At 48.9% G+C, this 24,799-nt stretch overlaps 8 protein-coding genes across 8 annotated transcripts; 6 read left to right on the top strand and 2 right to left on the bottom strand.

Moving 5' to 3' along the window:
* Nucleotides 1-465: 465 nt before the first annotated feature.
* On the top strand, nt 466-1,587 carry N7484_006930 (oxidoreductase; the record flags this gene model as incomplete). The annotated part of the gene is made up of 3 exons (XM_057117317.1): nt 466-1,047; nt 1,090-1,173; nt 1,222-1,587. 3 exons carry the CDS (start codon nt 466-468, stop codon nt 1,585-1,587), a joined length of 1,032 nt encoding a protein of 343 aa, XP_056970352.1.
* Nucleotides 1,588-2,219: 632 nt separating this feature from the next.
* N7484_006931 (uncharacterized protein) lies at nt 2,220-2,825 on the top strand (the record flags this gene model as incomplete). The annotated part of the gene is made up of 1 exon (XM_057117318.1): nt 2,220-2,825. The coding sequence occupies one exon, from the start codon at nt 2,220-2,222 to the stop codon at nt 2,823-2,825; it is 606 nt and encodes a 201-aa protein (XP_056970353.1).
* A 1,887-nt stretch (nt 2,826-4,712) lies between these two features.
* Nucleotides 4,713-6,311, top strand: N7484_006932 (amino acid transporter; the record flags this gene model as incomplete). The annotated part of the gene is made up of 5 exons (XM_057117319.1): nt 4,713-4,844; nt 4,894-5,155; nt 5,209-5,400; nt 5,447-5,838; nt 5,892-6,311. The coding sequence occupies 5 exons, from the start codon at nt 4,713-4,715 to the stop codon at nt 6,309-6,311; spliced, it is 1,398 nt and encodes a 465-aa protein (XP_056970354.1).
* A 1,333-nt stretch (nt 6,312-7,644) lies between these two features.
* On the top strand, nt 7,645-9,143 carry N7484_006933 (glycoside hydrolase family 18 protein; the record flags this gene model as incomplete). Its single annotated transcript, XM_057117320.1, has 5 exons — nt 7,645-7,788; nt 7,842-8,213; nt 8,267-8,396; nt 8,445-8,980; nt 9,036-9,143. 5 exons carry the CDS (start codon nt 7,645-7,647, stop codon nt 9,141-9,143), a joined length of 1,290 nt encoding a protein of 429 aa, XP_056970355.1.
* Nucleotides 9,144-9,467: 324 nt separating this feature from the next.
* On the bottom strand, nt 9,468-12,123 carry N7484_006934 (sodium:solute symporter family protein; the record flags this gene model as incomplete). The annotated part of the gene is made up of 12 exons (XM_057117321.1): nt 9,468-9,692; nt 9,748-10,271; nt 10,332-10,650; nt 10,706-10,876; nt 10,924-10,974; nt 11,024-11,210; nt 11,262-11,345; nt 11,395-11,494; nt 11,556-11,742; nt 11,793-11,850; nt 11,902-11,965; nt 12,018-12,123. The coding sequence occupies 12 exons, from the start codon at nt 12,121-12,123 to the stop codon at nt 9,468-9,470; spliced, it is 2,076 nt and encodes a 691-aa protein (XP_056970356.1).
* A 1,140-nt stretch (nt 12,124-13,263) lies between these two features.
* Nucleotides 13,264-15,098, top strand: N7484_006935 (LLM class flavin-dependent oxidoreductase; the record flags this gene model as incomplete). The annotated part of the gene is made up of 8 exons (XM_057117322.1): nt 13,264-13,336; nt 13,387-13,527; nt 13,578-13,788; nt 13,851-13,863; nt 13,920-13,979; nt 14,030-14,586; nt 14,639-14,816; nt 14,871-15,098. The coding sequence occupies 8 exons, from the start codon at nt 13,264-13,266 to the stop codon at nt 15,096-15,098; spliced, it is 1,461 nt and encodes a 486-aa protein (XP_056970357.1).
* A 195-nt stretch (nt 15,099-15,293) lies between these two features.
* utp10 (snoRNA-binding rRNA-processing protein UTP10) lies at nt 15,294-20,815 on the bottom strand (the record flags this gene model as incomplete). The annotated part of the gene is made up of 3 exons (XM_057117323.1): nt 15,294-15,736; nt 15,791-20,367; nt 20,439-20,815. The coding sequence occupies 3 exons, from the start codon at nt 20,813-20,815 to the stop codon at nt 15,294-15,296; spliced, it is 5,397 nt and encodes a 1,798-aa protein (XP_056970358.1).
* A 277-nt stretch (nt 20,816-21,092) lies between these two features.
* Nucleotides 21,093-24,677, top strand: N7484_006937 (uncharacterized protein; the record flags this gene model as incomplete). The annotated part of the gene is made up of 3 exons (XM_057117324.1): nt 21,093-21,113; nt 21,167-21,902; nt 21,991-24,677. 3 exons carry the CDS (start codon nt 21,093-21,095, stop codon nt 24,675-24,677), a joined length of 3,444 nt encoding a protein of 1,147 aa, XP_056970359.1.
* Nucleotides 24,678-24,799: the final 122 nt, after the last annotated feature.

Below are 24,799 nucleotides of genomic sequence, written 5' to 3' on the forward strand. Positions count from 1 at the left end.
ATAACATAAATCAAGGTAAATAAATTAACTTGAGTCTACTGTTTGCACTCAGAGGCCATGTTGACAACACGAAAGGTGTATACCCCCGGAGCTGCTTGGTGGGTCACGACTCCATGATACTGTTAGTGGGTTGACCGGAGCTGGACCGGAACGTCAGAAATTTATAATTAACATCAACAAAATACTAAGAGCCTAGACACTCGACCTTTCAACGGATCAGGGGTTTGTTTCTTGGTAGGAAGTATAAAATAGCAATGGTTATCTTTGGAGCTTCCAGTATACGCACATGTGTGCGTCACTGACTGCGATGTCATGTTTGAAGTGCTGGCCAGCCATCGAATAACAAGGGAGCTTTGTTCAAAAATCGGGTCCATCTAAGACATGCTTTGCGTTAATGAAGCTTGAATATGTATATTATTCATTCAATTGTCAGCACTGACACAAATCTTCCGTCAGGTCTCATTCATGTTGAGCATGCGGATCTTGTTCCCGAGCTACGGCCTTTTCGGGATGCGTTGCTCAAGGCATGGCCTCAATATCAATGACAACATTTACGATGGCACAAAGAGTGGGCTGACCCACTGCGTTAACACTATCTACAAGGGCGTCCGCTCCTCAAGCTGGTCATTCCTTGTTGGGAAACCCAATATACATACTTTGTCATCCTCGCACTGCAAGCGCTTGATTTTCAACGGTGATCGAGTCACCGGAGTCGAAGTCCATGGACCAGATGGCAAGGACATGACCGTGCAGGCACGTAAGGAGGTTATTGTCGCCGGTGGTGTTTATGAATCGCCGAAGTTGTTGATGTTGTCTGGCATTGGCCCTGAGAAGGACCTGGCACAGTTCGGCATCAAAGCAATTTCCAGCTCTCCTCATGTCGGCTGCAACCTACTAGATCATCCTATTATGCCGCATGTCTTTCGCTTGAAAGATGGACTAGGCTTAGACGACCACCTACTCCGCGCGGGTCCCCAAAAGGAGGGGGCAGTCACGGCATACAATCGGAGCCACTCCGGTCCCTTGGGGAGTGGCCTTCTGGAGCTTGTGGGCTTCCCACGCATTGACGATCGCCTCTTTTGAATCAAGGATTACGTCAAAGCAAAACAAGAAAACAACGGAATGGATCCATTTGGACCAGCTGGACAGCCACACTTTCAAATTGACTTTGTGGTGAGTAAATAAATGATAATGTCTTATATGGTAGCTAATCCCTCGCAGCCAATGTTTTCAGATGCGTTTCAGTGGCATTTCCCTGTCCCTCCGGAAGGAAGGTGGCTGACAGTGATCGTTGATCTTCTACGATCTATTTCAAAGCCGGGCTGGGTAAAGCTGCGCTCTAAGGATCCACTGGACGATCCATACATCAATACCAACTATTTCAACAACCACCTTGATGTGATTGCTCTACGGGAGGGTGTCCGGGCTGTTGATGATATTCTTATGACTGGCGAGGTCTTCAAGGACATCATCGGTGAAGATTATCCGTGGCCCATGCCACGAAACTCGGACGAGGCAATGGACAAAATGATTCTCGAGCGCTCTCAGACAGGATACCGTACGTCTCGGAACAACACCCTCTTGTGACCTTACTAAAGTCTTTTAGATCCATGTGGAACCTGTCGCTTTTAAAAGAACATTGATCAGGGAGTGGTCGATGAAACGCTGAAAGTGCATGGTTTCAAGAATCTTCGAGTGACTGATGCATCTGTTTTCCCAGTCATTCCGGACTGCCGTATCCAAAATGCCGTCTAAATGGTTGGAGAAAAGGGCGCTGACCTGATTAAGGTAGACCACAAGGATCTTTACTAAAATAAATTCATGCGAATAGCGAGAACATTCCATTCGACAGACTTCATACAGAATAATGAAAGATGGAATGGTTTTATCTTTGACATAAGAAACTCACAAAGCCTGCGGCTTATACAATACTATCACTATCCCATATCCAATGATTCAAGATTGAATATGGACAAGCCCTCAATACAGTATACAATTGAGGAGGCCGAAAAATCACCTCATTGCAAATTTCGAACGTGGTTTCATATCGGAAATGGAGTTTCCCATATATGATTGACATACCATGAGACCGAGGTATCATTTTGTGTAAAACGCCTCACTCACTCTTCCGTCACTTACCCCCTACACTCCAGTCTTTACCTTCTCTTCCTCCTGTCACCTCCCTCATCGGGATTTTCAATCTTAATCAATGAGTCATCATGGTAGACTCTACCAAGCTTACAGCAGCCCAGAAGGTGTTATCAACATACGAACTAATCAGCGAGATCCTTCAAAATACCATCGACGCGACTAGCGAAACCTCACAACACAGTCCATCTTCCTGGTACTCAATGCTGGCAAAGTATAGCCGCATCAACAAATCCTGGTGTCGTGAAGCAATGCGCCTCCTCTGGCCAAATGGAACAGCAGTCAAGCACTGCTCACTGATTCAGGTCTTAGCCTCAGTCGAGCCCAGCCGCAGACAATTCTACGCCAATTACATCCAAAGCGCCTGTTTTGTGGACGTCTGCAAAGCAAACATCCGCAAAAACAATAAAATTCTCCGTGGGATGGTCTTCCCCAAACTTCAGTACCTGGCTGTCATCATTAAGCAGCATTATCGACAAAAACTCTGGATGCCGTATCTTAATGCCCCGCGACTTGAAGCTTTGAAAATTCGACTGGCGACTGTACAGTGGACTGGTCAGTACAGGAATGTCAAAGCGACGTTTGGGGAAAAAAACCGGCGGGGACCATCGCTCCAGTCAAGCATAGCGATAAGGCTCATCCGCCGCATTCAGGTGCGTTACATGTCCCGCTCATAGACGAAGAAACTAACATATTGAGGTTCACAGAGGGTCTTTAAGGGTGTTAAACTCATCTTACTTGGGATGGAAATAGTTCTAAGGCCGAGGATCACTCGAATGTTTTCCCAGCTTATTCCAAACGTCCAGATTATCTTTGCAAACGACTTTCTTGGAATGACGACAATCGAAAGATACTTGAAGACTTATCAAGCTTAACTTGAGCGCCAAGCTTTGGAAATTGTCCATGAGATTGATTTTTTCTAACTTCGGTTTTCCCAAATTCTCTTTCCATCATACCCTTATGCGCTTTCCATGGCTGTTGAAATTAGTTCAATATTGACAGGAGATTTTCACCTTTGAATCGGATGTGATTCCGAGATCTTTGACTAAAGGCTAGTTGATCGCCTCTTTCCACAAAATTGAATGGTATCACGAGAATTATGGTGTGCAGACTTGAGATCATTGACCAGGACTAGGTACTGTCCAAAGTTTCAAAAGCTCTAGTTGTTCTGACCCTCCCACGTGGGAAATAGACTATGTCAAATAACTATTCCTGTTAGTTTCCAAAGATCTATGGATCTAGAGTAGAAGATAGATAATGAAATAGACTGATTAAAAGTATGACAATCCGATAATAAGGTAGATGCACCCATCAAACAATCATCTTCATCATTGATTCTATTCTCTCTTTTCCTTTACAATACGTGACTTCAGTCTATTTCATTGAAATCCACGTGGCCTACCAAGTGCTAGTCAATGGTGTACTCATAAATGTCATTAGTACCATTAAGCTCTGCAAGGATGGTTGCAGTGCACGCGAGGGGCCAGTAAGTGGCATGGAAGCATTCCAGCACAGCTCAAAGCACCAAATGAACTCAAGGGAAAATGTGAAGCTACATGTCCCACTGGGAGCGGATTGAATATGCCAGATGACGCTAGACCCAATGGGTCCGTACCCGACTCGTTTCAAAGTGAATAAGCCGGGCCTCTCATTATCCCTCTCATAACTTCATGTCTAGTCACGATCAAGGCATGTCAACTCGTGGCTAAATTTGTCTCAAAATACAAGCAAGGGATCGGGTAGGGCTTGCCATCGCGCCCTTGCAGACACATGTTGACCTCGTCCAGTCTTTTAATCAATTGCCGGAGTTTATCTTCAATTTCCACCTTGCGCGAGGGGTTTAATGAAGATAGAGCTATCGGAAATCCATCCGGAATTGACCCAGGGAAATCCGACTGCCTTGGTGGATCTATGTGGATACCTGTCCAAGTACTTAATCTCGCCTTTCCCGGACACTTCCCCGTGTGTCAATCAGCATTCTGGGGGGCTAGGTCTCTCCGCACCCCGCATCCGTATCATATACTGTAATATCCATCTTAGAATATCGGATCGGCTCGGTTCATTGCCCATAGCTCTACCGGGAAGCCCCCCGAAAGCCTATGCACTAGTAAAGCCTGGATCACAAGCGATGCACTTATATTTCGCTCTCCGGAGGTACAGTCAGATGACAAATATGAATTCTCGAACTTCAACGCCAGTCTCGGAAAACATATATCAGATGTTTAGCATAAATATGGAGCTATGACAACATGTGCATTGCCCCTCGCCATGGTACAGCCACAGGCGAAATCAGCATCGAGAGCACTAAAGAGTAATGCTTTAAAATATGGCTACCTTGACCCACTACGAAGCATTAAATTGTGCGGCTTATGCTTTCCCTCATTGGTGGCTATCTCGAGAAATTCTTACTGCACGAGGCAAGGAGAGCTACGATAAGGTCACATCGGCCGTGTGCCCGACCATAAACTAGATTCAGTATAAAAGGGTACTCCACAACCCCCTCACCCCTTACTAGCAGTGGCTCACAATATTGTTATCAACTTCAATCACTTTCATATACCAAAATGCCAGAGAAAAAGGACTATGACGACTTACCCCCCGTTCCTTCTCAAGTGGGTCAAGTTCTTGAGGACCAGTACTACGGGAACGATGCTGTCTTTGGCGAAATCACGGAAGAAGGACCAAACTATCGCAGCGTGCGCATGACCTGATCTGCATACTTTGAATAGACTGACATTTTACTAGTTAGGCTGGATTGGTACCGCTGCACTCATGATGAAGTCCCAGATTGGGTTAGGTGTCCTCAGTATCCCTGGAGCTTTGGATACCCTTGGTATAGTTCCAGGGGCAATAATATTGCTTGCTGTTGCTATAATTACAACGTGGTCAGATTATATGGTTGGTACTTTCAAGCTTCGGCACCGTGAGGTCTATGGACTTGCGGATGTAGGTGGGATGTTATTCGGTCGTCCTGGGAAGATCTTCTTTGGCGTTGCTTTTGTTCTCTGTAAAGACCATACACCTTTCTTTCAACCCAAGGTTTTGCTAATACGAACATAGACTGGATCTTTGTTGCCGGGTCGGGAATGTTGAGCATCTCCATCTCCCTAAATGCCGTATCGAGTCACGGTGCCTGCACTGCGATCTTTGTTGCTATTGCCGCAATCATAGGATTTGTACTGGGTAGCATACAGACATTAGGTCGCATGAGTTGGCTTGCATGGGGTGGATTATCTTGTATTATTACTGCCAGTGAGTCCTTTACCAAGTCCAGTGGACTTCTCTGACAAGATTCTAGTTCTCATAGTGACCATTGGAGTCGGCGTTCAGAATCGCCCATCGGCTGCGCCGCAGGATGGTGTCTGGGTTTCTGATTACCAGATTGCCGCTACCCCGAATTTCACCGATGCTGTAACCGCGGTCTCGACGATCGTATTCGCATATGCTGGAACGCCGTCCTTTTTTTCTATCGTGTCCGAGATGCGGGATCCTCAGTTATACAGCCGATCCCTATTTCTCTGTCAAAGCGTCGTGACGGGGGTATATATAACAATTGGCTGTGTGGTCTATTATTACTGTGGGTCTTATGTCTCACAGCCTGCCCTAGGCTCCGCAGGACCGACGGTGAAGAAAATCAGCTATGGCTTTGCACTTCCAGGTCTCATCGTCACCACTATGCTGGTAGTTCATGTAAGTCAGCCTTGGCGCATGTGGAGATTATTCCATCATTAACAGGGTATCAGCTACCGTCGAAGTACATCTTTCTCCATCTTTTGAAAGGTTCTCGACATCTCACGGCCAACACCGTGACTCACTGGGTGGCCTGGGTCAGCTGTACGTTTGGAATTGCTATGGTTTCTTACATTATCGCGAGTGCTATCCCAATTTTCGGTGGCCTCGTTTCCCTTGTGGGTGCCTTACTCGGCACTCTTATGTCGTTCCAACCCATGGGTTTCATGTGGCTATACGACAACTGGACCCAGGACAAGACCGAAGGGGTACTTAAATGGAAGTTGATGGTCTGCTGGAGTGTTTTTGTCATCGTGTCGGGAACGTTCCTGATGATCGCTGGCACTTATGGTTCCATTGTCAGTATCATTGACAGCTACAAGCAATCCGGGGGCTCGGCAGCCTGGTCATGTGTAGACAACTCTAGCTCATGATGAGATGTACCCCTCTTAACTATTCAGAATGAAAAAGATGCTTGGGTAGCTTTGGGTAGAATCGACCAATATTTCGTACACAAATGATAAATGTCAGTCGCCTTTTTGCCTGACATTGACCTCTCCAGGGGACATGACCCATAGAAGAAAGCGATCAATATCTGTCAGGGTCGCTCAATATTGGGAACAGAGTTCTCTGGCCGTCAGATCGGGCCCGAGCGAAAGACAAAACTGCCGAACAGCAAGGGAGGAACGTGGGACCAACTCTGACGTTTGCAATGCGTTGCGCCTTCTTCACAAATTACAAGCCACGCGAACTTCTTTCTTCCCGAAATCCATCTCCGAAATCCAGGACTCCTGATAAGTAGCTCCTACAGAACCACCTCTGGGTAGCATGGCCAGGTGTTACATCGACTGGGCGCCCAGGTGATGAGTTTCTGAAGCGAGCCCCGACCCCTCCGTTACAACACGCCTTCAAGAACACCTGCGACGTGGAAGATACCGGCCAAGACAGCCCCGGGGCTTTGAACACTGGCGAACCCAAGTTACATTTACCTGTCAGCCCAAAAGCCATCTTGGCCTCTTATCCAAGAGGATGTAACACACACAATGCCTCCTAGCGTGCACGTCGATCCCAAAAGAAGGCTTGATACGCTCCGAGGGTCTGAGGTCTATCAAGAATGAAGGAGACTGACGAAGATGTCGCCATCCCCGGATCTAGGGAAAGCTCGGCCCTCCTATTGGTCCGAAGTGCGCCGAACCACGAGGTCGGGTGCTTGGTCCGCACAAAGTATCGGCGGCTTAGTGGGCTCGTGGCCTTATTTGCGTTACACGGCATAATCTTCAAGTCCTAGAAAGCGACCTCAGAGCCCCATCTAATGGTTCTTGGGCGGGCGGGGTTTGGCTGCACTAGAATGTAGGATCCTGTTATCGCCTTGGTGAATCTGCCATGGTGGGGCAAAGTCTTTTTTTTGGTTCGTCATGTGCAAGCGTGAAATACCCCGTTATGCTGATATGAACCTTGTTTCTGAACAGATACTTCCGTCTTAGGAATATGCGCCTTGGGCATCTTGGAAGAGACTTTCAACAGAGCCACCTCGAGGGAGTGTGGCATCCCATCCCGTCTTGCGCATCTTCACCCTTAGAATGACTTTGAAAATGCTGTTATCGTGGACAGCTATTGTTGACATGAGATGAGAAGATGGTTTGAAGGTTTAGTGTGATGAACTATAAATAATGACGTTCACTCCCTTCGGAGTTCGTTCGATACACTCGACCTTACTGGCGCTTCCACAATCATAACCATAGTCCATCCATACTAACATTGCCTATCATGCGTTTTGTCATTCCTTTCCTCCTTGGCCTGAGCTGGCTTGCAAGGGCTGTCCCCATGACCTCTCAAGATGGCAACATTACTGCGATCGAAGCTCGTGCTGGAGGAGGCGGTTTCCGCTCAGTGGCCTACTTCGTGAACTGGGTTAGTTCTACCGCTGTTGTTTCTATCAGAACTAATCGATTGTTCAAATTCAGGCCATCTATGGAAGAAACTATGTTCCTCAAGATCTACCTATTGATAAACTGACCCATGTTTTGTACGCCTTTGGCAACGTCCAGTCCAATGGGCAGGTCGTTCTATCCGACTCCTGGGCGGATACTGATAAACACTTTGCTGGTGACTCCTGGAATGATCAGGGAAACAATGTTTATGGCTGTGTCAAGCAACTGTACTTGCTTAAGAAGAAAAATCGGAACCTAAAAGTTCTCTTGTCTGTTGGTGGATGGACCTACTCCACTAATTTTGCAGGAGCTCTTAGTACGGCAGCAGGCAGGGCGCAATTTGCTTCATCGGCGACCACTCTGGTTCAGAACTTGGGATTTGATGGAATCGATATTGATTGGGAAGTAAGGCATTTCGCAATACCCTTCTGGGAATGATTTACTAAAATCAGACCCAGTATCCTGCCGACAGTACCCAAGCTGCCAATATGGTAGCCACCTTGCAAGCGCTGCGCCAATCTCTTGATTCCTACAGTGCAGCAAAGGCAAATGGCTATCATTTCCTCATAACTGTTGCTAGTCCAGCTGGTACGGCCCCTATCTTTCAAAATGACACCCGCGCTAACTGATATCCAGGCCCTTCGCACTACCAGCAGCTCCAACTAGCAGCGATGGATAAGTACCTCGACTTTTGGAATCTTATGGCTTATGATTATTCTGGAAGCTGGGATACTATCGCGGGGCATGATGCCAATCTCTACGCATCCAGCTCCAACCCAAGTAGCACTCCATTTAACACCGAACAAGCCATCAACTACTACACTTCCAATGGTGTGCCAGCAAACAAAATAGTTTTAGGAATGCCCCTTTATGGTCGATCTTTCATGAGCACCAACGGACCTGGCACTGCCTATAACGGTGTGGGAAGCGGAAGCTGGGAGAATGGTGTGTGGGACTACAAAGCATTGCCTAGGCCGGGAGCCTCAGTCAATTATCTTGATCAACCCATCGCAAGCTACAGCTATGATCCTTCCCAGAAGATGATGGTCAGCTACGATACTCCACAGGTGGCACAGAAGAAGGCGCAATATATTGCCTCCAAAGGGCTTGGTGGTGGAATGTGGTGGGAGAGTAGCAGTGATAAGACTGGCTCGGACAGTTTGATTGCTACGGTCTGTATTCCACATTCTGTGAAAGCCGATGCTTGTACTGATAATGTTTATTTAGGTTGTGAGCACACTTGGAGGTACTGGCGCTTTGAGACAGTTCCAGAACCAACTTGGCTATCCAGCTTCTGTGTACGACAACATGAAGGCTGGATTCCCCAATCAGTAGAGGGTGATATTAACTTTTTATTGTGGGGCTTGTAGATACAGGAAAGTTATTTGGAAGAAGGGCACCTGATGGACGGATCTCAGTGATGCACATAAGTTTTGAGATTTAAGTGAGATCCGTGGTGAATATGGCTTTTTATCTTTAGATCATCTTTCGCTTAGATCTATTGACCACCGAATATGATGCTGATGCTCCTGCCACGGCAGCAGGAATTCATTGAACCATTTAAGAACTTTAGATCAGACATTCCTCGACGATCCTTGGTCAAGGACCTGGAGTAACTTATCACAAATTAGGAATAGAGACGATCTTTCCAAACTCTCTTCACTCCTTATCCTGAACCTCATCGGAGACGGATACTGCAGACGGGGACGATGCGCCCACTCCCTTGATATTGGAATCATGATTTGGATCGTCATTGCGGCCAATTAGACCGCGATAAATCTGGAGAATCTGCTGGATTCCACCATCGACAAGTGGGTATACAATCGCTATCAACATAGTACCCCAAAGCCAGATGATACCAAATACCACCCAGGCAATGAAAAACTAACCGAATGTCAGCTTTACCTACCAAGAAAGAACCAGTCAATTCACTCCATACCTTCTTCTCAAAGATATAACCAGACCCGTACATAGGCAACGGCCAAATAACCCAATGGCCCAGGAATGTCGCGATAGACCAAAATGCAGCAATACGGCCCCACCTCTTCAGCTCCTGCGCATCCAATGCCGAACTTCGCACACTTCCATCTTCAAGGCTATTGGATTGATCCTGGACAGGTCTCTCACTATGATGTGCGGTAGTCAAATCGGACTCTAGTTTCTCCAATGCCAATTTTTCTTTCTTGAAATCAGCCCAGTCGTACCGCTGGGGCTTGATAGACGTGATTGCAAGAGAATACACAATGGGCGAAAAGCACGAGGCCACAGTGCCGTACATGCAAGGAAGCACTTCACCCGTTGTCTCGACCGAGACCTCCCCACCGAAGTGGGCAGCGGTGCCAAGCCAGACTGCTAGTCCGGTAATCATGCCCAGAATTGGAGAAAGAATAGCAGCGGTCTTGCTTTGGTGGCGCCAGAGGATGGTGAACACCATTGGGAAGATTCCAGGGCAGGTAACGACACCTGGGGATTCTGTCGTCAGCATTATGGGATCTGATGATTTCAACAGAGAGTAAGACTTACCAAGCATGTATAGTGTCCATCCCAGGTTAATCCCAACATAATGTAGCATTGTGCTGAAGGCAGCAGAGAAGGCCGCAAAGAAAATCACGCCAAAGTGACTTGAGCGAATCAAATCTCGATCAGAGGCAGACTTCTTGAAGTACTCACGATACACGTCGAAACTGAGAATGGAGCTGACTGCGATGACTTGAGCGGAGAGTGTGGAGGTACACGCCATAAAGGTGATCAAGAGGGATGCTGCAGCACCACCTTTCCCTGCGATCGTCATCGCCGCATAGGGGAGGACCAGGCCATTACTGACTTCGGATGTAGTCATTCTCTACCAAAAAAGAATTAGCTTAGGTCCTCTGTGCTAAACCCGACAAGAAGCTTACTCGAGGGAAGGTTGGGAAGTTGGGCTGGTTCTCGAGTCCCAGGGCGATAGAGCTCATCACGGTCCCCAATCCCCATGGCACGGCGAAGTAGGCAATACCTCCTATGGTGTATCCGGGGACCACCGCCGCAGGAGATGCTGAGAACGCTTTGATGAAGTAGCTGGTATCCATCTGTAAAATGTGAGATGGACATCTTCGGAGCAAAAAGACCCACTTACAATAACAAGACCAAAGTTGCCCAAAGTATGCAAGATGCCGAAAATAATGGCCTAGAGGCTGTCAACCACTATCGTATGTTTGATACATGACGTTACTTACACTCTTTGATTTCATGGTCAAATAAGTTCCACCTTGATTGCCAGAAACAGGGTGGCGCTCAGCAGCCGCGACAAGGAGCTCGTACAAATTCCCTACAGAGCCAACTTGGTCCACGGAGAACGCTTTGGCCGTAAAATAGCATGCTATAATCAGAATGATTGCAGTGTGGAAATAGTCCGTGAGGAAGCTGTGGTGTGTCAGTAATGGAGAAAGAGAATCGCCAAAAGACAGAACTGACGTTGCTTTAATGCCTCCAACAAATGTATAAACTGTCACGCCGACTGGCAACAAGAATGTCGCAGCAATAATGTGCATTCCGGACCTTGATTCATTAGAAATCTGGATCTTTGCCTTTCCCACTCGGGACTTACATGGCCGTGATCACCGCAGAGGCTCCAAGCAACATGTTTGCACAGGCAAAGATATTGTTGATCAGACACAAAACAATGAAAACAATGTGAGCGGTTCGTCCTAGTAGAAGTTTGGATGTCAAAACTATTCAGAACTAGTCAGGTCACAAGGTTCAACGTACCATAACGAATCCGCACCACTTCGAGGGATGTATGGGCCTCCGGGATCTTTCGCTTGCAAGAGATACCCAGTAAAGCGAAGAAAACAATCATTGGACTGCAGCCAGCAGCAAACCAAAAGGGCCCCGCGACCCCATAATCGTAGCCCACGTATGATGATCCGAGTAATGCCGTCGACCATAGCCAGGACTGTGCATAAAGATTAGAGGTTGGAGTATTCAAATTTGGAAGCGACTCACAGAGATCACAGCCGAGGCAGTGAGACCGGTTCTGACAGTACGATTGGCTGTCATGAACCTATCTCATAGATCAGTATCATCTGCCGATAGAACGGATCAGGCTCCTTACATCTCAGTCTTCTGGTTGTCTTCTCCAGTAGTCTTCTTCAAAACCTTAGTGATTAACATCATGACTGGTTCAGTTAGCTCAGCGCGGGTCAAGGGATGTCACGATAATCAGCTTACCTAGAGCGACAACCAAACCAACGACGACAACGACGACATACCCCACTGCTTGAGACAAAGGTGGTTGCACGCTCGATACACCATCGCGCGTCTGTAGATTGAACATTGTGAGTAAATCCCAGTTGGCGAAATGGGCCAAGTTAAAAAGTACAAGAAATAACAAGTCGAGAAAGCGAAGTTTATGGGGAGTCCACGTCAGTCTTCTTAAGTGGAGATATAGTGATCATGCGACTAAAAACCAGAGAAAGACTTGAGATGTGATTCAGTAAAACATCTGGTTTCGTAGGCGACCAGGGACGAGGCGCATTTAAGTGTGATAGACCCGGTAGACTGGGTGCAGGGGAACCCAGATCTACGACGGCGTAGTACCAGTTGGCGTCAGAACGAATGAAAAGAGCCTGATCCACGATGACTTGATACATACTCGCGATGAGGTGCTCATGGGTGATCAGAGCTCGAAGAACAGGTCGATATTTTAGAGTTTAAGTTGCTGAGATGGTTGATAATGCTGCACAATTATGTCATAGGGAGAACCCTCGCCCACGAGAAGCGTTGAATAGAGCATCAAAAACATTAAAATACTCGTAACAACTGATGTTCTCAACTTTATATGCTGGTCGTACCAATCTGAACAGTCAAGTAGGCGAAGAAACAATTCATTATGATCCCGAGCAGATGCGAGGAATACCCGAGGTCCAGCAAAGGATACAACCATCCAAAAGCATATGAAACAACTGAGATTACGATATATGTTCTCGCCGCGGCCAATTACGCCTCTTCAGATTGGCAGAGCTGATAAATGAAGTGAGACACGCCAGCCCAAACTTTGTCACAGCACATCACTGCGGAGTACCGTGTGCAGGGTTCTACCTCTCGCCCGAGAGAAAGTGCATGCAAAAAGCAATACTGTTGAAGCATAATCTCTTTTAAATGGTCAGCATGCACAAGCCTAATCCACAGTGAACCAATAATGTTGGCTGTTCCTCCGTTTCGTACCCCTCAACGATCTCCTGCATCGCGCCATCCCGCCCCACTTTGATGCTATACTACATCCCGTGGGATGTGACGCACGCGGGGATGTAAGAGATGGTGTGCTCGTCGATCTTTCTGATGATACAAATTGGACGAAGCAGCCCCTACTGTTTACTTGGAATCACATACGGAATTATTGCAAATCTACTGCGAGAATTTATCGTATCTTCTACCAAGAATCCTCGACAAGCGGGAGGACGTGATACTGACAGCCATGTCGGAGTCTAACAATGCAGCTGGCGAGAAGCCTAAGAAGTCCTTGATTCTCAATGCATTTGTGGAGATGTGTATGTTCAGTCGCACATCAATAACGAGACAAGATCTAACTATCATCCAGGCAGTGGACACCAGTCTCCTGGACTGTGGCGACACCCAGAAGATGAATCCCATAAATTTAACGATATCGATCACTGGGTAGAACTTGCTCAACTACTCGAGGCCGCCAAGTTCCATGGAATCTTCATCGCTGATGTTCTTGGTAAGTTGATCTGTAACCGTCAAGGCGAATCTTACTAAAATATCACGCAGGAGGCTATGATGTATATAAGGGACCCCGAAACCTAGATCCAGCAGTTATCTCTGGTGCTCAATGGCCAGTGAATGAGCCTCTGGCCGTAGTGCCGGCTATGGCGGCCGCGACCAAAAACATTGGGTTCGGAGTGACAGTCACGACGACCTATGAGCAGCCCTACCATTTGGCACGTCGTCTATCAACAGTCGACCATCTTACTAAAGGACGGTATGAGAAATCAGTTCTCCATTGTATGACTCTGAGCAAATTGTTAACCCACTAAATCTCAGGTTGGGTTGGAATGTAAGCAAAATATCGCGACCATGGACTAGCAAAGCAGGAGAGGACTAACAGGATAGGTTGTAACTGGATATCTCGACTCTGCAGCCCGAAATATGGGCCAGGCCGAACAACCACATGTAAGTCCTTCTAGTTGAAACAACAAACACCCCGCTGAACGAGGCCACAGCACGATGACCGATACGCCGTGGCAGAAGAATACGTCAAGGTAGCCTACAAGCTCTGGGAGTCATCCTGGCGCCAAGATGCCGTGGTCCTAGATCGCGAGCGAGGCGTCTACACCGAGCCCTCACGAGTGCGACAAATCAATCACTCAGGCAAGTATTTCAATGTACCTGGCCCGCATCTCTGCCAGCCAAGTCCACAGCGCACGCCCGTGATCCTTCAAGCGGGAACATCCAAGGCTGGAAAGACATTTGCAGCGCAACACGCTGAAGCTATTTTCGTCGCGGGTCATAGTCCCGCCGTCGTCGCCAAGAACGTCGCCGAGATCCGCCAGCTTGCGAAGAGTGAGTATGGGCGCGATCCGCAGAGCATCAAGTTCCTGGCTCTGCTTTGTCCGGTGCTCGGTCGGACAGAGGAGGAAGCGCTAGAGAAGTTCAAGTATTATCGTAGTTTAGGCTCGATTGATGGGGCTTTGGCGCTCTTTGGCGGCTGGACGGGGATTGATTTGGATACGTATGGTGAGGATGAGGAGCTGAGGCATGTGGAGAGCAATGCTATTCGGTAAGGAGAGGTTAGAGCAGCCCTAGAAATCAAGTGCTGATTGCTTGTTTAGTTCTGCTGTTGAAGGCTGGTCGAAAGCCACTCCAGAGGTCGCAAAATGGACAAAAGCCACTGTGGGCCAGCATATCACTGTTGGTGGTCTGGGTGCCACTCCTGTTGGTACAGCGGCGCAGGTGGCTGACAACATGGAACGCTGGATCAAAGAGGCCGATGTGGACGGTTTTAACCTGGTAGGATTGAGATTTCGATTCATATGATGAGTTCGTTGCTGACGCGAATATTAGGCCTATGCGGTCAAGCCAGGTTCCTTCAAGGACGTCATTGATTTGCTGATCCCTGAACTACGTCGTCGTGGTTTGTTCTGGGATGACTATGCGGTACAGAAAGGAACATACCGCGAGAATCTGAACGCGACGCCTGGCCAATCTGGTCCTCGAAATGACCATCCTGCGGCGAAGTACAGGTGGAAGGCAGGAGTTGATGCTGCTGACCATCCAGTTCCGGAAAACTGATGTCCTTCAAGATCGAGTAAATCATTCACAGTGCTAGAATATATGAGATATGACGCCTCCAAGGCCATCTTGATGGTAATATTGAAATGAATATATGAGAAAATATCTTTTTGTGCAGATCTTACGCTGCAAGACCTAAGGGTCTATTTTTACAAACGCCAGATAAATGCGATTTTTGTACATGGCCGCATACCCTTAGGTCAACATATCATCCAGTCGCTCACCCAGTACACTCTCAATCTTCTTGACCCATTTCCGTACTTCTCTCTCAACACTCTCATCCTCGTCCTCCATGAGCTCACTGATGTAGGGCAGCATCTCCGGAAGAAGGGCAAGCCACTCCTCGCCAAGCTGCTCAGTAAGAGCCTGCTCGGCCTTCAAGGCCGCAAGGCGAGTGAATGGGTTGTCACCACCAGCGGACTTGGCATTCGGAGCAGTCGAAGGACGGAGGTATCTCATCAAAGCAACGTTTAGCTCCTTGTGGTTATCGGTCGAGTCGGCCGCGGTAGCAAGCTCAGTAATCGCGGGAATAACCTCCTCGACAACGAGTTCTGCTGACCTCGAGGTTGTTGCGTGAGCCAGCTGCGCAATGAGAGGAACTGTGATGCTGCTGAGGTGGGAAGGAGATTGCCAAAATTCTGGATTATAGTTAGTATTTGTGAGTATGGAAAAGGGATGGGGGGAGGACATACCATCTTGGTCATGCTCGAATGAATTGCGCAGAGTGCGGAGTGTGGCCAACCAAAGTGGCTTGGTAGCCTTGGCTGGTCCAGTTGAGCCCAGAATCTTGACGGTGTGCTCCAAAATGTAGCTGGAGTAACCAGTGACAATGGACTGAAGGGTGCCAAAGAACACCTGAAGGAACTTGTAGAAGGTTGTGAGGCGAGAAATTTGAGCTTGCTCATCCTTCTGGGCACCGGTAGCCCATTCAACCATCTTGGTGAACAATGGTCGGAATGTGCTGTCGTTGAGCTTGTAAATCATCTTAATGGTGACATCGTGCATGGTCGTCTCAGCTTCATCCAATTCACCGGCGTCGAACTTAGCACGGTCGCCTAGAGCGATTTGCTCACGTCGCAAATCGAAGGCCTTGAAGAGGATGGTAGTGAGAACACCGATATTATTAGAGACGGTCGACTTGGGGTTCTTCTCGACGGCCAGGCTCAAGACCTGCAGAACCTCAGTGGTGGCAGTAGGTCCGGCCTCGACGGCATTTTGCCAGTTCCGGTCAATTGCACCAAGGGTGGCAGTGAGATCCATCTTCCGAGCAGCCATGAGCCGAAGAGTCTCCTCACGGCTGTCCTCGCAGGATTCATCAAGGTTGGCATTGGTGGACTTGAAAGAGAGAAGCAGGATCTTGTCAAGTGTGGCAGCCGAGATCATGAACGGAAGGTTGTCCAGGAGTGCAGAGAACAGCGAGAAAACGGCGTCGTGCAGGCGTGAGTTCTCCTTTCCGGAAACCAGGCTGAGTTCGAGCAGCTTCACAGACTGGTTGAGGGTATCTGGAAGGGCGGGGATCATCGCCTGGCCCAGGACCTCGGCCATAGAGGCCAGACACAGAACACCCATGATTCGAATGCGCTCATCATCGTAGCCCAGACAGGATTCACTAGCAACAACCTTGGCGGCTGTGATGACCTTCGATGGGTCCTTGCGACCGTACTTCTCGGTGATACGATCAATGCAAGCGACAGCGGCGTGCTTGAGCATGGTGTCAGGGGATGATTCGACAATCTTGACCAGAGTAGGCAAGAAGTCAAGTACACGAATTTGAGACTCGTTGTCACGCTCTGGGTTCTGGCGCAGGCGGTTCTCCAGGAGACGAAGGACCTTACGGCGGAGGTCATCGTTGGGCTCTTGCAGCAAGACCTCGATCGTATCCAGGAAGTCGACGAGAGACAAGGTACTGAAGAGAGCACCGAGGACCTCACCACACGCCTGGCTCACGGGTTTCATATTTTTCACCGATTCGCCAATGTTCAGAACCTGTCCTAAGACGCGGGAGAAGCAAGCGCGAACTTGACCTGCGACGTCATCATCCTTCTCGAAAGCGGCCTCCAGTTTGGACTTGAGGGAGGAATGTTTGAGCAGGTGAGCGAGATCACGCAGCAAATCAACAGCCACCTTCTGAGGGTCACGACCATCGTCGCTTCCAATTCCAAGCAAGATTTGAGAGATGCCAGCCTTAGGCTGGAACGCATCGATGACAAGGTTGAGATACTTGCTGTAAGTGGTGAGCTCGACGACAGGAGTAGTATCCGATGCCACCCCAGTCATCAGCGTAAGAACGTCCTTATCGTTGGAGTAACGATTCGCTAGCATAGCCAAAACGGCAAACAAGAAGTCTTGAGTGCCAAGCTTGGTAATCAATGCATGGAAGAGGCGAAGACGGCGATGCGATGGAATATGTTCAAATGCTGCAGTGAAGCTGAGGAGGAGCTCCGAAGTTCCGGAAACAATATCGCGCTTCTGGCTACGTAACGACTGGATGAGGGCGGGCACAACATGGTCGATAGTCTGGTCGATAACAGAAACAGAGTAGTCGTCATCTTTGCGAAGAACACTCGATCCCATGAACGTGAAGATCGGCATCACGCTGTGAAGGACGAGCTCCGGTGCAATCACAGATAGACCAGCAACCAGGAGAAGAGCGGCATTTTGCACCTGTGGGCTTTCGGTTGTGCGGACGCAATCCACCACCAAGTCGGCCCGGATGACAGAAGTGTCAAATAGTGGTTTAGCAGATGCCTTGGACTTGTTGACGATAGCCAGCAGACTTCCCAGGGTGAGACTCAGGAGGTAGCTCATTCCGGACTGGATCTGCGACTTGAAGTGATGAAGAGCAGCAAGGGTCTGGAAAAGACCACCCGCGAGCTCGGGGTGAGAATCGGGGCTAGAGCTGTCGACAACTTCTAGAATGAAGGTCATCTTGTCCATGAGCTTGCTGAACTCTCCCTCGTCTTTGACAGTCATCGCAACCATGTTGTTCTGGCTGGTGCGTCTCCGCTTTGGTGCGGGGCCAAGGCTCTCAATGTGAGTCAAGGAAATGGGGATCTTGTTCACGAAGCTCACAAGGATAGCACCCGACAGTTCGACACTGCGAAGGACAGAACGGCAGTTGTCTGCGAGAGGTGTTTCATCCGACATGTTAAGAGAAATGTCCAACAGCTTTTCGGCAGCTGTTAATTGGGCATCCTCCGGGATCTTGCTCCAGATCTCCTTCATGCGAGAAAATCCAGCTGTCACAAAGGAGGATCGAACAGATGCGGGGCTAACATTGTTAAGAAGGATTTCGATAGCATCATTGTCCTTGGCGCTGACAATGGCAACGATCTCTTGCTCAACCTCGGGAAGAGTAAGGCGCTCTGATGTGCAAATATCTTCGACTTCCTTCTGACTAGAGCCTCGCCAGTTTTGAAGCAGAGGCAGAAGTTCCTTGGCACGAGTAGTTCCCGAGACCTTCTTAATTTTGTTGAGCAACCGGAGAAGGCCAAACTTGGGACCGTAGACCGGCATCTGGATCGTGTGAGAGGACAGGAAAGTGAAGAAACTGAGACGAAGAGACTTCTTCAGCTCTGAAGCACCCGAGTCCTCCGACAAAACAGATCCGCGCATTGTGGCGTCGAGAACCTTAGCGATATAGGTAGGATCCAGGATATACTCCTCAAGTCCAGGCAGCAATGCACGATCAAGCACCTTCAATGCATCGCTAGTTGACAGCCATGGAATATTGGTAGACTGGCTTCCATTGCCGTAAATAGAATCGTGGGCCCAGGGCTTGCCGTCTCCTTTCTTGTTGTTCTTGTAGATAGTAACAACGAGAGCCAAAACACCAGTGGTTTCACGACGGATCCGCTCGGATGGGTCACTGAGAGCAACGAGCAGGAAGGGCAATAGGGCCTGGGGATCGTAATCAACATTCACGGACGACAGGACAGAAGCAATGGCATTCAATGCAGCAATCTTCGTTCCCATGGGATAAGGTCCGGAAAGAATGCGCGTGAAGAACGACAGGAATTGCGGGGATTTGGTCGCATCGGCCTTGCCAAGAATTGGGAGATCAACAAACTGCGCAACTCTGGATTCAGATTCGACAGCTAATGCAAACACTTGGATGAGGCTGTTGAACTCGGGAATGTACTGCTTGGACAGGAATGAGGAAGGATACTTAGGTTCCTTTGACAATGACTCAAAGGCAGGCGTGAAGTTGTCCACATCACGCTCATCAACGTCTTCCATTTCCACATCTTCAATCAGTTGGGGCTGAATAGGGGCTTCAACCACAGTTTGCAGGTTATGTTCCAATGCTGAGATATTGAGAGATGTTTCAGCCAGCAGGTTTTGGAAGGTAGGCTGGAGGGAGCTGGAGCGGCTAAATCCTTGGACCAACTCGGCAAGCTGGGTCTGAGTATCCAATGACATATCACGAGTCTTTTCCACATCACTTGCTGACTTAATGACCAGGGCCATAGCCTGCTTCATCTCCTCCTCTTGGAAGACGTTCGCTTCGAAGATAGATGACAAGAGGCTGAGGTGCAGGCTGTTCTTCTGCAAATCACTGGCGAAGCCATCAACAAGCCCAATCAAGAGCTTAGATGTGTTATATTGTGTCGCTACTTCTGACAGTTGCTGCATAGGACGATCAAGGCGAACAAGGGCCTTGAACACCTTCTTCGGCAGGGAAGCTGTTGGCTTCTGCTGAGAAAGTACTGACAAGCAAATCAATCCCGAGCTTAATGTTTCTTCTGTCCATGAAGCCACCACGGTCTCCATCAGGCCATTCAAAACATCATCAGAAAGAGAAGCCTTCTGAGCTAGCACAACTGATATCATGTAGCAGCTGATAATCAGCTCCGGCACCTTCTTTAGTGCGAAAGCGTTGCTCAGGACTGGGAGCACACGAATGATAATATCCTCGTGCTTTTGCTTTTCAGCCTCCCGTCGACCGGAGCGAGCACCCTCCAACATGCCTGCGACGGCCTCCGTGGTAATACCCGCCCAGAAGGAGAGCAGGGAGTGGCTCTGGGCTCCTTGCCGACAGGCTTTCAACACATAGTTATTCAGTGCGGCAAAGAAAGGTTTGTTTGTGGTGGCGCTGTGCACGATTGGGTGTCGTGGAGGGTTGATTAAGCCCGTCTTATAAGGGTAGAGCACTTTCAATGTTGGTGTAAGATCATTAGGCAGGATCGAGAGTAGATTCAGGAAAAGTGGTGTGGTGTGGTAAGGCAGGAATGTCAAAACCATATAGGTCGTGTTGTACTCGTGCGATCTAAGATGGAAACAGTCATGATTAGTTCTTCTTCCAAAGAAATGCGTAACGCAAAGACAAGAGCTACATACCTGAACCTTCGCACCAACCAATCCACCGCCTTGACCGCGGGACTTAATTGCAGTCTTCCTCCAACAAGTGCAAGGAAATTTTCAATGACGGCATCCAATTCCTGGTTTTGGCTGGCATTCATCTGTGTTCGATCCTCAGCCTTGCTCTGCTCGCTGAAAATCGTGCGCTCAAACTCCTCAAATCGGCGATCCAAGGAGCAAAGCTCACGAAAACCTTCATAGCAGATATCATAGATGGTATCAAAGTCCTGAGTTCCGGCGACTTGTGTATCAAAGATCAGTGACTGTGAGTGGGCGATTCTCTGAGTTTTGAGATCAAGCTCATGCGTCGATTTTGCCGCAATCTGCGACAACTGCGCCGCAAGAGAGGAGGCCATTGTTGAGGGTGATTAGGCGTGATTTAAAAGAGATCACAGAAGCCCATCTCTTAGAACCAAAGATAATGGGTGTCAATTTGTCAGGTGGGGAGTGGGCGCGCCTCTCTTGTTTGAAGCGGCTTGAATCGCAACTTTTTTTTGTCGCCGATCCCCGCTCACCGCTCACGGAACAACCATACGCCGATCTATGCATCTTCCTGTCTCACCGCCTTCGGAAGAACCCTTGCGCCGAACTATCGGACTCCACGCCCGACAACATTACAAGTGGCGCGCAACGATGGACTCGTCCGGGTCAAAGGTGAGTGTCTCATTTCTAAGCCTCAAATGATATGATCTGACCCCCCGTTTCAGGACAAAAAGCCCGTCCCCAAATTCGGCAGCTTCAAGCTACCTTCAGCCATTGATACAACAGAATCGCCTAATCACCCTCAAAGCAATTCTGAGCTCGCCGATTCCAAGGCTCGTTCATCACGGCGATCTGACAGAAGCACTCGTGAGAGATTGCATGATCACCCATCTCGCTCACATCATAGTCGCCACTCTTCCTCCAAAGACCATCACCATTCACGAAACCGTCCCCCTTCCAGCAAACGCGATCTACCCATCGAACAAAGTTCATCTATCGAATTAAGCAGAACTCAAGGTGGTCACTGGCTCCCTGATCGAGTGCTCGCCGTCCAATTAAATAACCCTGGTAGCAACTTGCCGGAACGAGCAGACACTGTCTCAACAACTAACGATTCCAACCATGACTCCTCACCCGAATTTTTCCTTGATTCCAAGGGTGACCGGGATATCCTCACATATGGCATAGAGAACCGCTGGGGTGTACCACGTTACCGCCGCACTGGGGGAGGCTTTATCCTTGGACTTGGTCGCACACACAGGATTGATCGAGACCAGTCCCATGGGGACCAAATAGTGTTGCGCCCATGCGCGTTCGCAGACTCATCATTGAGAGATGGAGAACACAACCTCTCATTCAAGCCTTCCAAGCTGCCATTGCCCGAGTATCATATTCGTGGCTCGGCTGTGTCTGCCCTCGGGGTAGACGATGACTTCGTCTTGATTGGCGGAGAGGATTGGGGTAAGCCACACCTTTGCACGGTTGACAAAACTGATCGTCGGAAGAGGTCTCAGTTTTAGATGGATGCTGATCGCGAATTTACCAACAGACCCACCGGAGATAGAACAGACCACCGAACAAATCGGTCTCGACGCCGAAAGAAAAACTCGGAACGCAACCCTATGGAAGACAGTTGAAGATAACCCCCAGGATGTCGGTGCATGGCTTCGGTTTATTGATCACCAGAACGTGCTGATTCTCGGCTCGCGAGATGAAACCCAGTGCCTCACACACGATGAGAGGACTAGCCTTGCGGATTTGAAGTTGTCCCTGCATGAAAAGGCCCTAAAGAAAGCCACCGAAAGTCCACACAGAGACCGCCTTTTGTTAGGCAGATTGCAAGCTGGAGCACAGCTGTGGGATTCTGAAAAGTTATTGGCTCAGTGGAAAAAGACTCTATTGGAGAATCCTGAGTTCATCAGCCTATGGGTCAAGTTCCTCGACTTTTGTCAAACCGACTCCCCGGATTTCACATTTGGGAAGTGTCTCGCTCTTCATGAGGAGTACTTGAGCCACGTCTCATCCCTGATTCCTCTCCGCCCCAACATGGTTCAGGTTCTCGTCTACATATTCCTTCGTCTCACGCTTCTCTTCCGGGAAGCAGGCTACAGTGAGATTGCAGTCGGTCTCTGGCAGGCTGTGCTCGAATTTTGTTGCTTCAAACCCGACTTCCTCGATGATTTCGATCAAACTTTGTCTTTGTTTCGTGAATTCTGGGATTCAGAAGTCCCTCGCATTGGAGAAGATGGAGCAAAAGGCTGGAGTAACAACACCAGCTCAGACCCAGACCCCAAAACTACGCATTATTCATTCACTTTCTCCCTTGCATCCAATGTGGCCTCTTGGGTAGAGGCAGAGAGAGAGCATATCATGGAATCTCAATTGCCATGGCGCAGCTTAGATGGATCGATTCCGAACGTCGACGACCCATACAAAGTGACGCTGTTTTGTGACGTGGATCAGATTATACGTTTATTCCGTAATTTGGCCCAGTCAGACGAGCTGATCGATGCTTTCCTGTACTTCAGTCAGTTGCCACACCTGACATTTCCGAGCAATATCCAGACCACTCGTGTGTGGGGATGGGACAACCTCCTACGCAACGAGTTCGTGACAGATCATCGCCTTGGGCTTTCTTCATGGATCCCGCTTCGTGACGAAGAAAGCGACAAGCCAGCAAAACCGTTTCTGTATCCCTTGCAAAACTTTTTGCATACCACTGCCACTCTGTTCGCTTCGCCTTGTCGGTGGTTCCACTCATTCCAGTGGTGGGTCAAATCCCGTTCAGTCCAACCACCTCTCAAGACCCATGACTGGACGTTGCGGGTTTTGCGTGTTCTAGTTGATCGGTATCCGGATGATGAGGAGCTAGCGGAATATTTTTTAGCCTTGGAGTTCGCGTCCAATCCTGTGATGGGTAGGAAGTTTGCTAAGAAGACTGTGAAGAAGAGACCATCCAGCTTGAGATTATGGAACGCGTTTGCTCTGATGGAGTCAAGAAGTGAGGACGATGAGGGTAGGAAAAAAGCGAATGGAGTCTGGGCGACCGCTCTATCAATGAGCGTAACTTTCACAGACACTGAGCAAAAGGCAGACCGTGCTATCCTTTGGCAGTCTTGGATCTGGCAATTCATGGAAAGGGGCGAAAAGGCCCAAGCTTTGTATGTCCTGCACAACATAGCCGAGGAAAAACTTGACCCAGAGCAAATTCCCAAGGAAGAGAGCTCGTCGTCCTTCCACCCCACCACAATTGTCAAAGTACAGCGGTACTTACAAGCATGCCAGGGCCAAGCTTTGGCAGCCAGAAGAGCTCAAGCATATGTAGCCTACACCGATTGCTTGGGCCTCATCTACTACCTTGCTAAGTGGCCGCTGATGAGCACTTTGGATATTTATGGCAATGCCGTTTTGAGGCTCAAGGAACTATCGCCAGACGAAGAGGCTTTCAAGGAGTTCACAGCAGAGCTACTTCATCAAGCCCGCGCAAGAGTGCTGTACGACTGCCTATGCCAAAAGGAACAAGACCACAGCCCTTTGGAAATTCACGAGCTGTTAAGAGAGAGCACAGCCCTATTCCCACATAACACGATCTTCCAGTCAATGAGCATGTGGAATGAGTTCAGAATCACATCACTCGACCGGTTGCGAGATCCGCTGAAGTTCACAAAGGAAGCCATCGACAATCAGTACCAACTAGATCAAGCCTCTTCACCAATCATCCCTCCACAATCGGTGCCGATCTCAAGCTACCTTCTGCCTATTTGGATCCAGCTTTCTAGCCCACGTTCAACCACTGGTCCTGCAAGCTGGATCGTCCGTCCAGCATTCGAGAAGGCTCTAAGCGAAGTCCTCAATCCTGCAGAATTCCGCTCCGGTGGAGCGGCTGTACGGAGCCGCTTCGGCGTGGAAAGCGCAAGATCAAATCTCACAATTTGGAAGCTATATATGCTCTATGAGCGTTACCACGTCAAGGACCTTGAAGCTGCCAAGGCAGTATTTTTCCGCGCTATTCGAGCGTGTCCATGGTCGAAGGAGCTGATCATGTTTGCCTTCGAGCACCTGAGCGGAGGCATGTCAATTCCGCCTGGGGAGATCCCCCCCAAAGGCAAGGGCTTGGAGGAAGACGAGCTGCGCCGGTTGGTGCTTGTTCTCGGTGAGAGGCAGCTTCGTCTACATGTCCCTATCAAGCTTGAGGCCAATTCACCGGATCGCTTTGAGGAAACTCAAGGTAGCTGATGTCATGTGGAGTAGATACCCGTCAACTGAGGGCTGTATAGTATGCCACCGCCGGTGAAGTGACAGGTGAGATGCAGTGGTCAGAAAGACGGATGTTATGGACAGGTCTGATAGGAAAGAGT

The sequence above is a fragment of the Penicillium longicatenatum genome, assembly GCF_028827895.1.
Source record: "Penicillium longicatenatum strain IBT 33135 chromosome Unknown contig_4_segment0_segment0, whole genome shotgun sequence".
NCBI classification, from domain to species: domain Eukaryota; kingdom Fungi; phylum Ascomycota; class Eurotiomycetes; order Eurotiales; family Aspergillaceae; genus Penicillium; species Penicillium longicatenatum.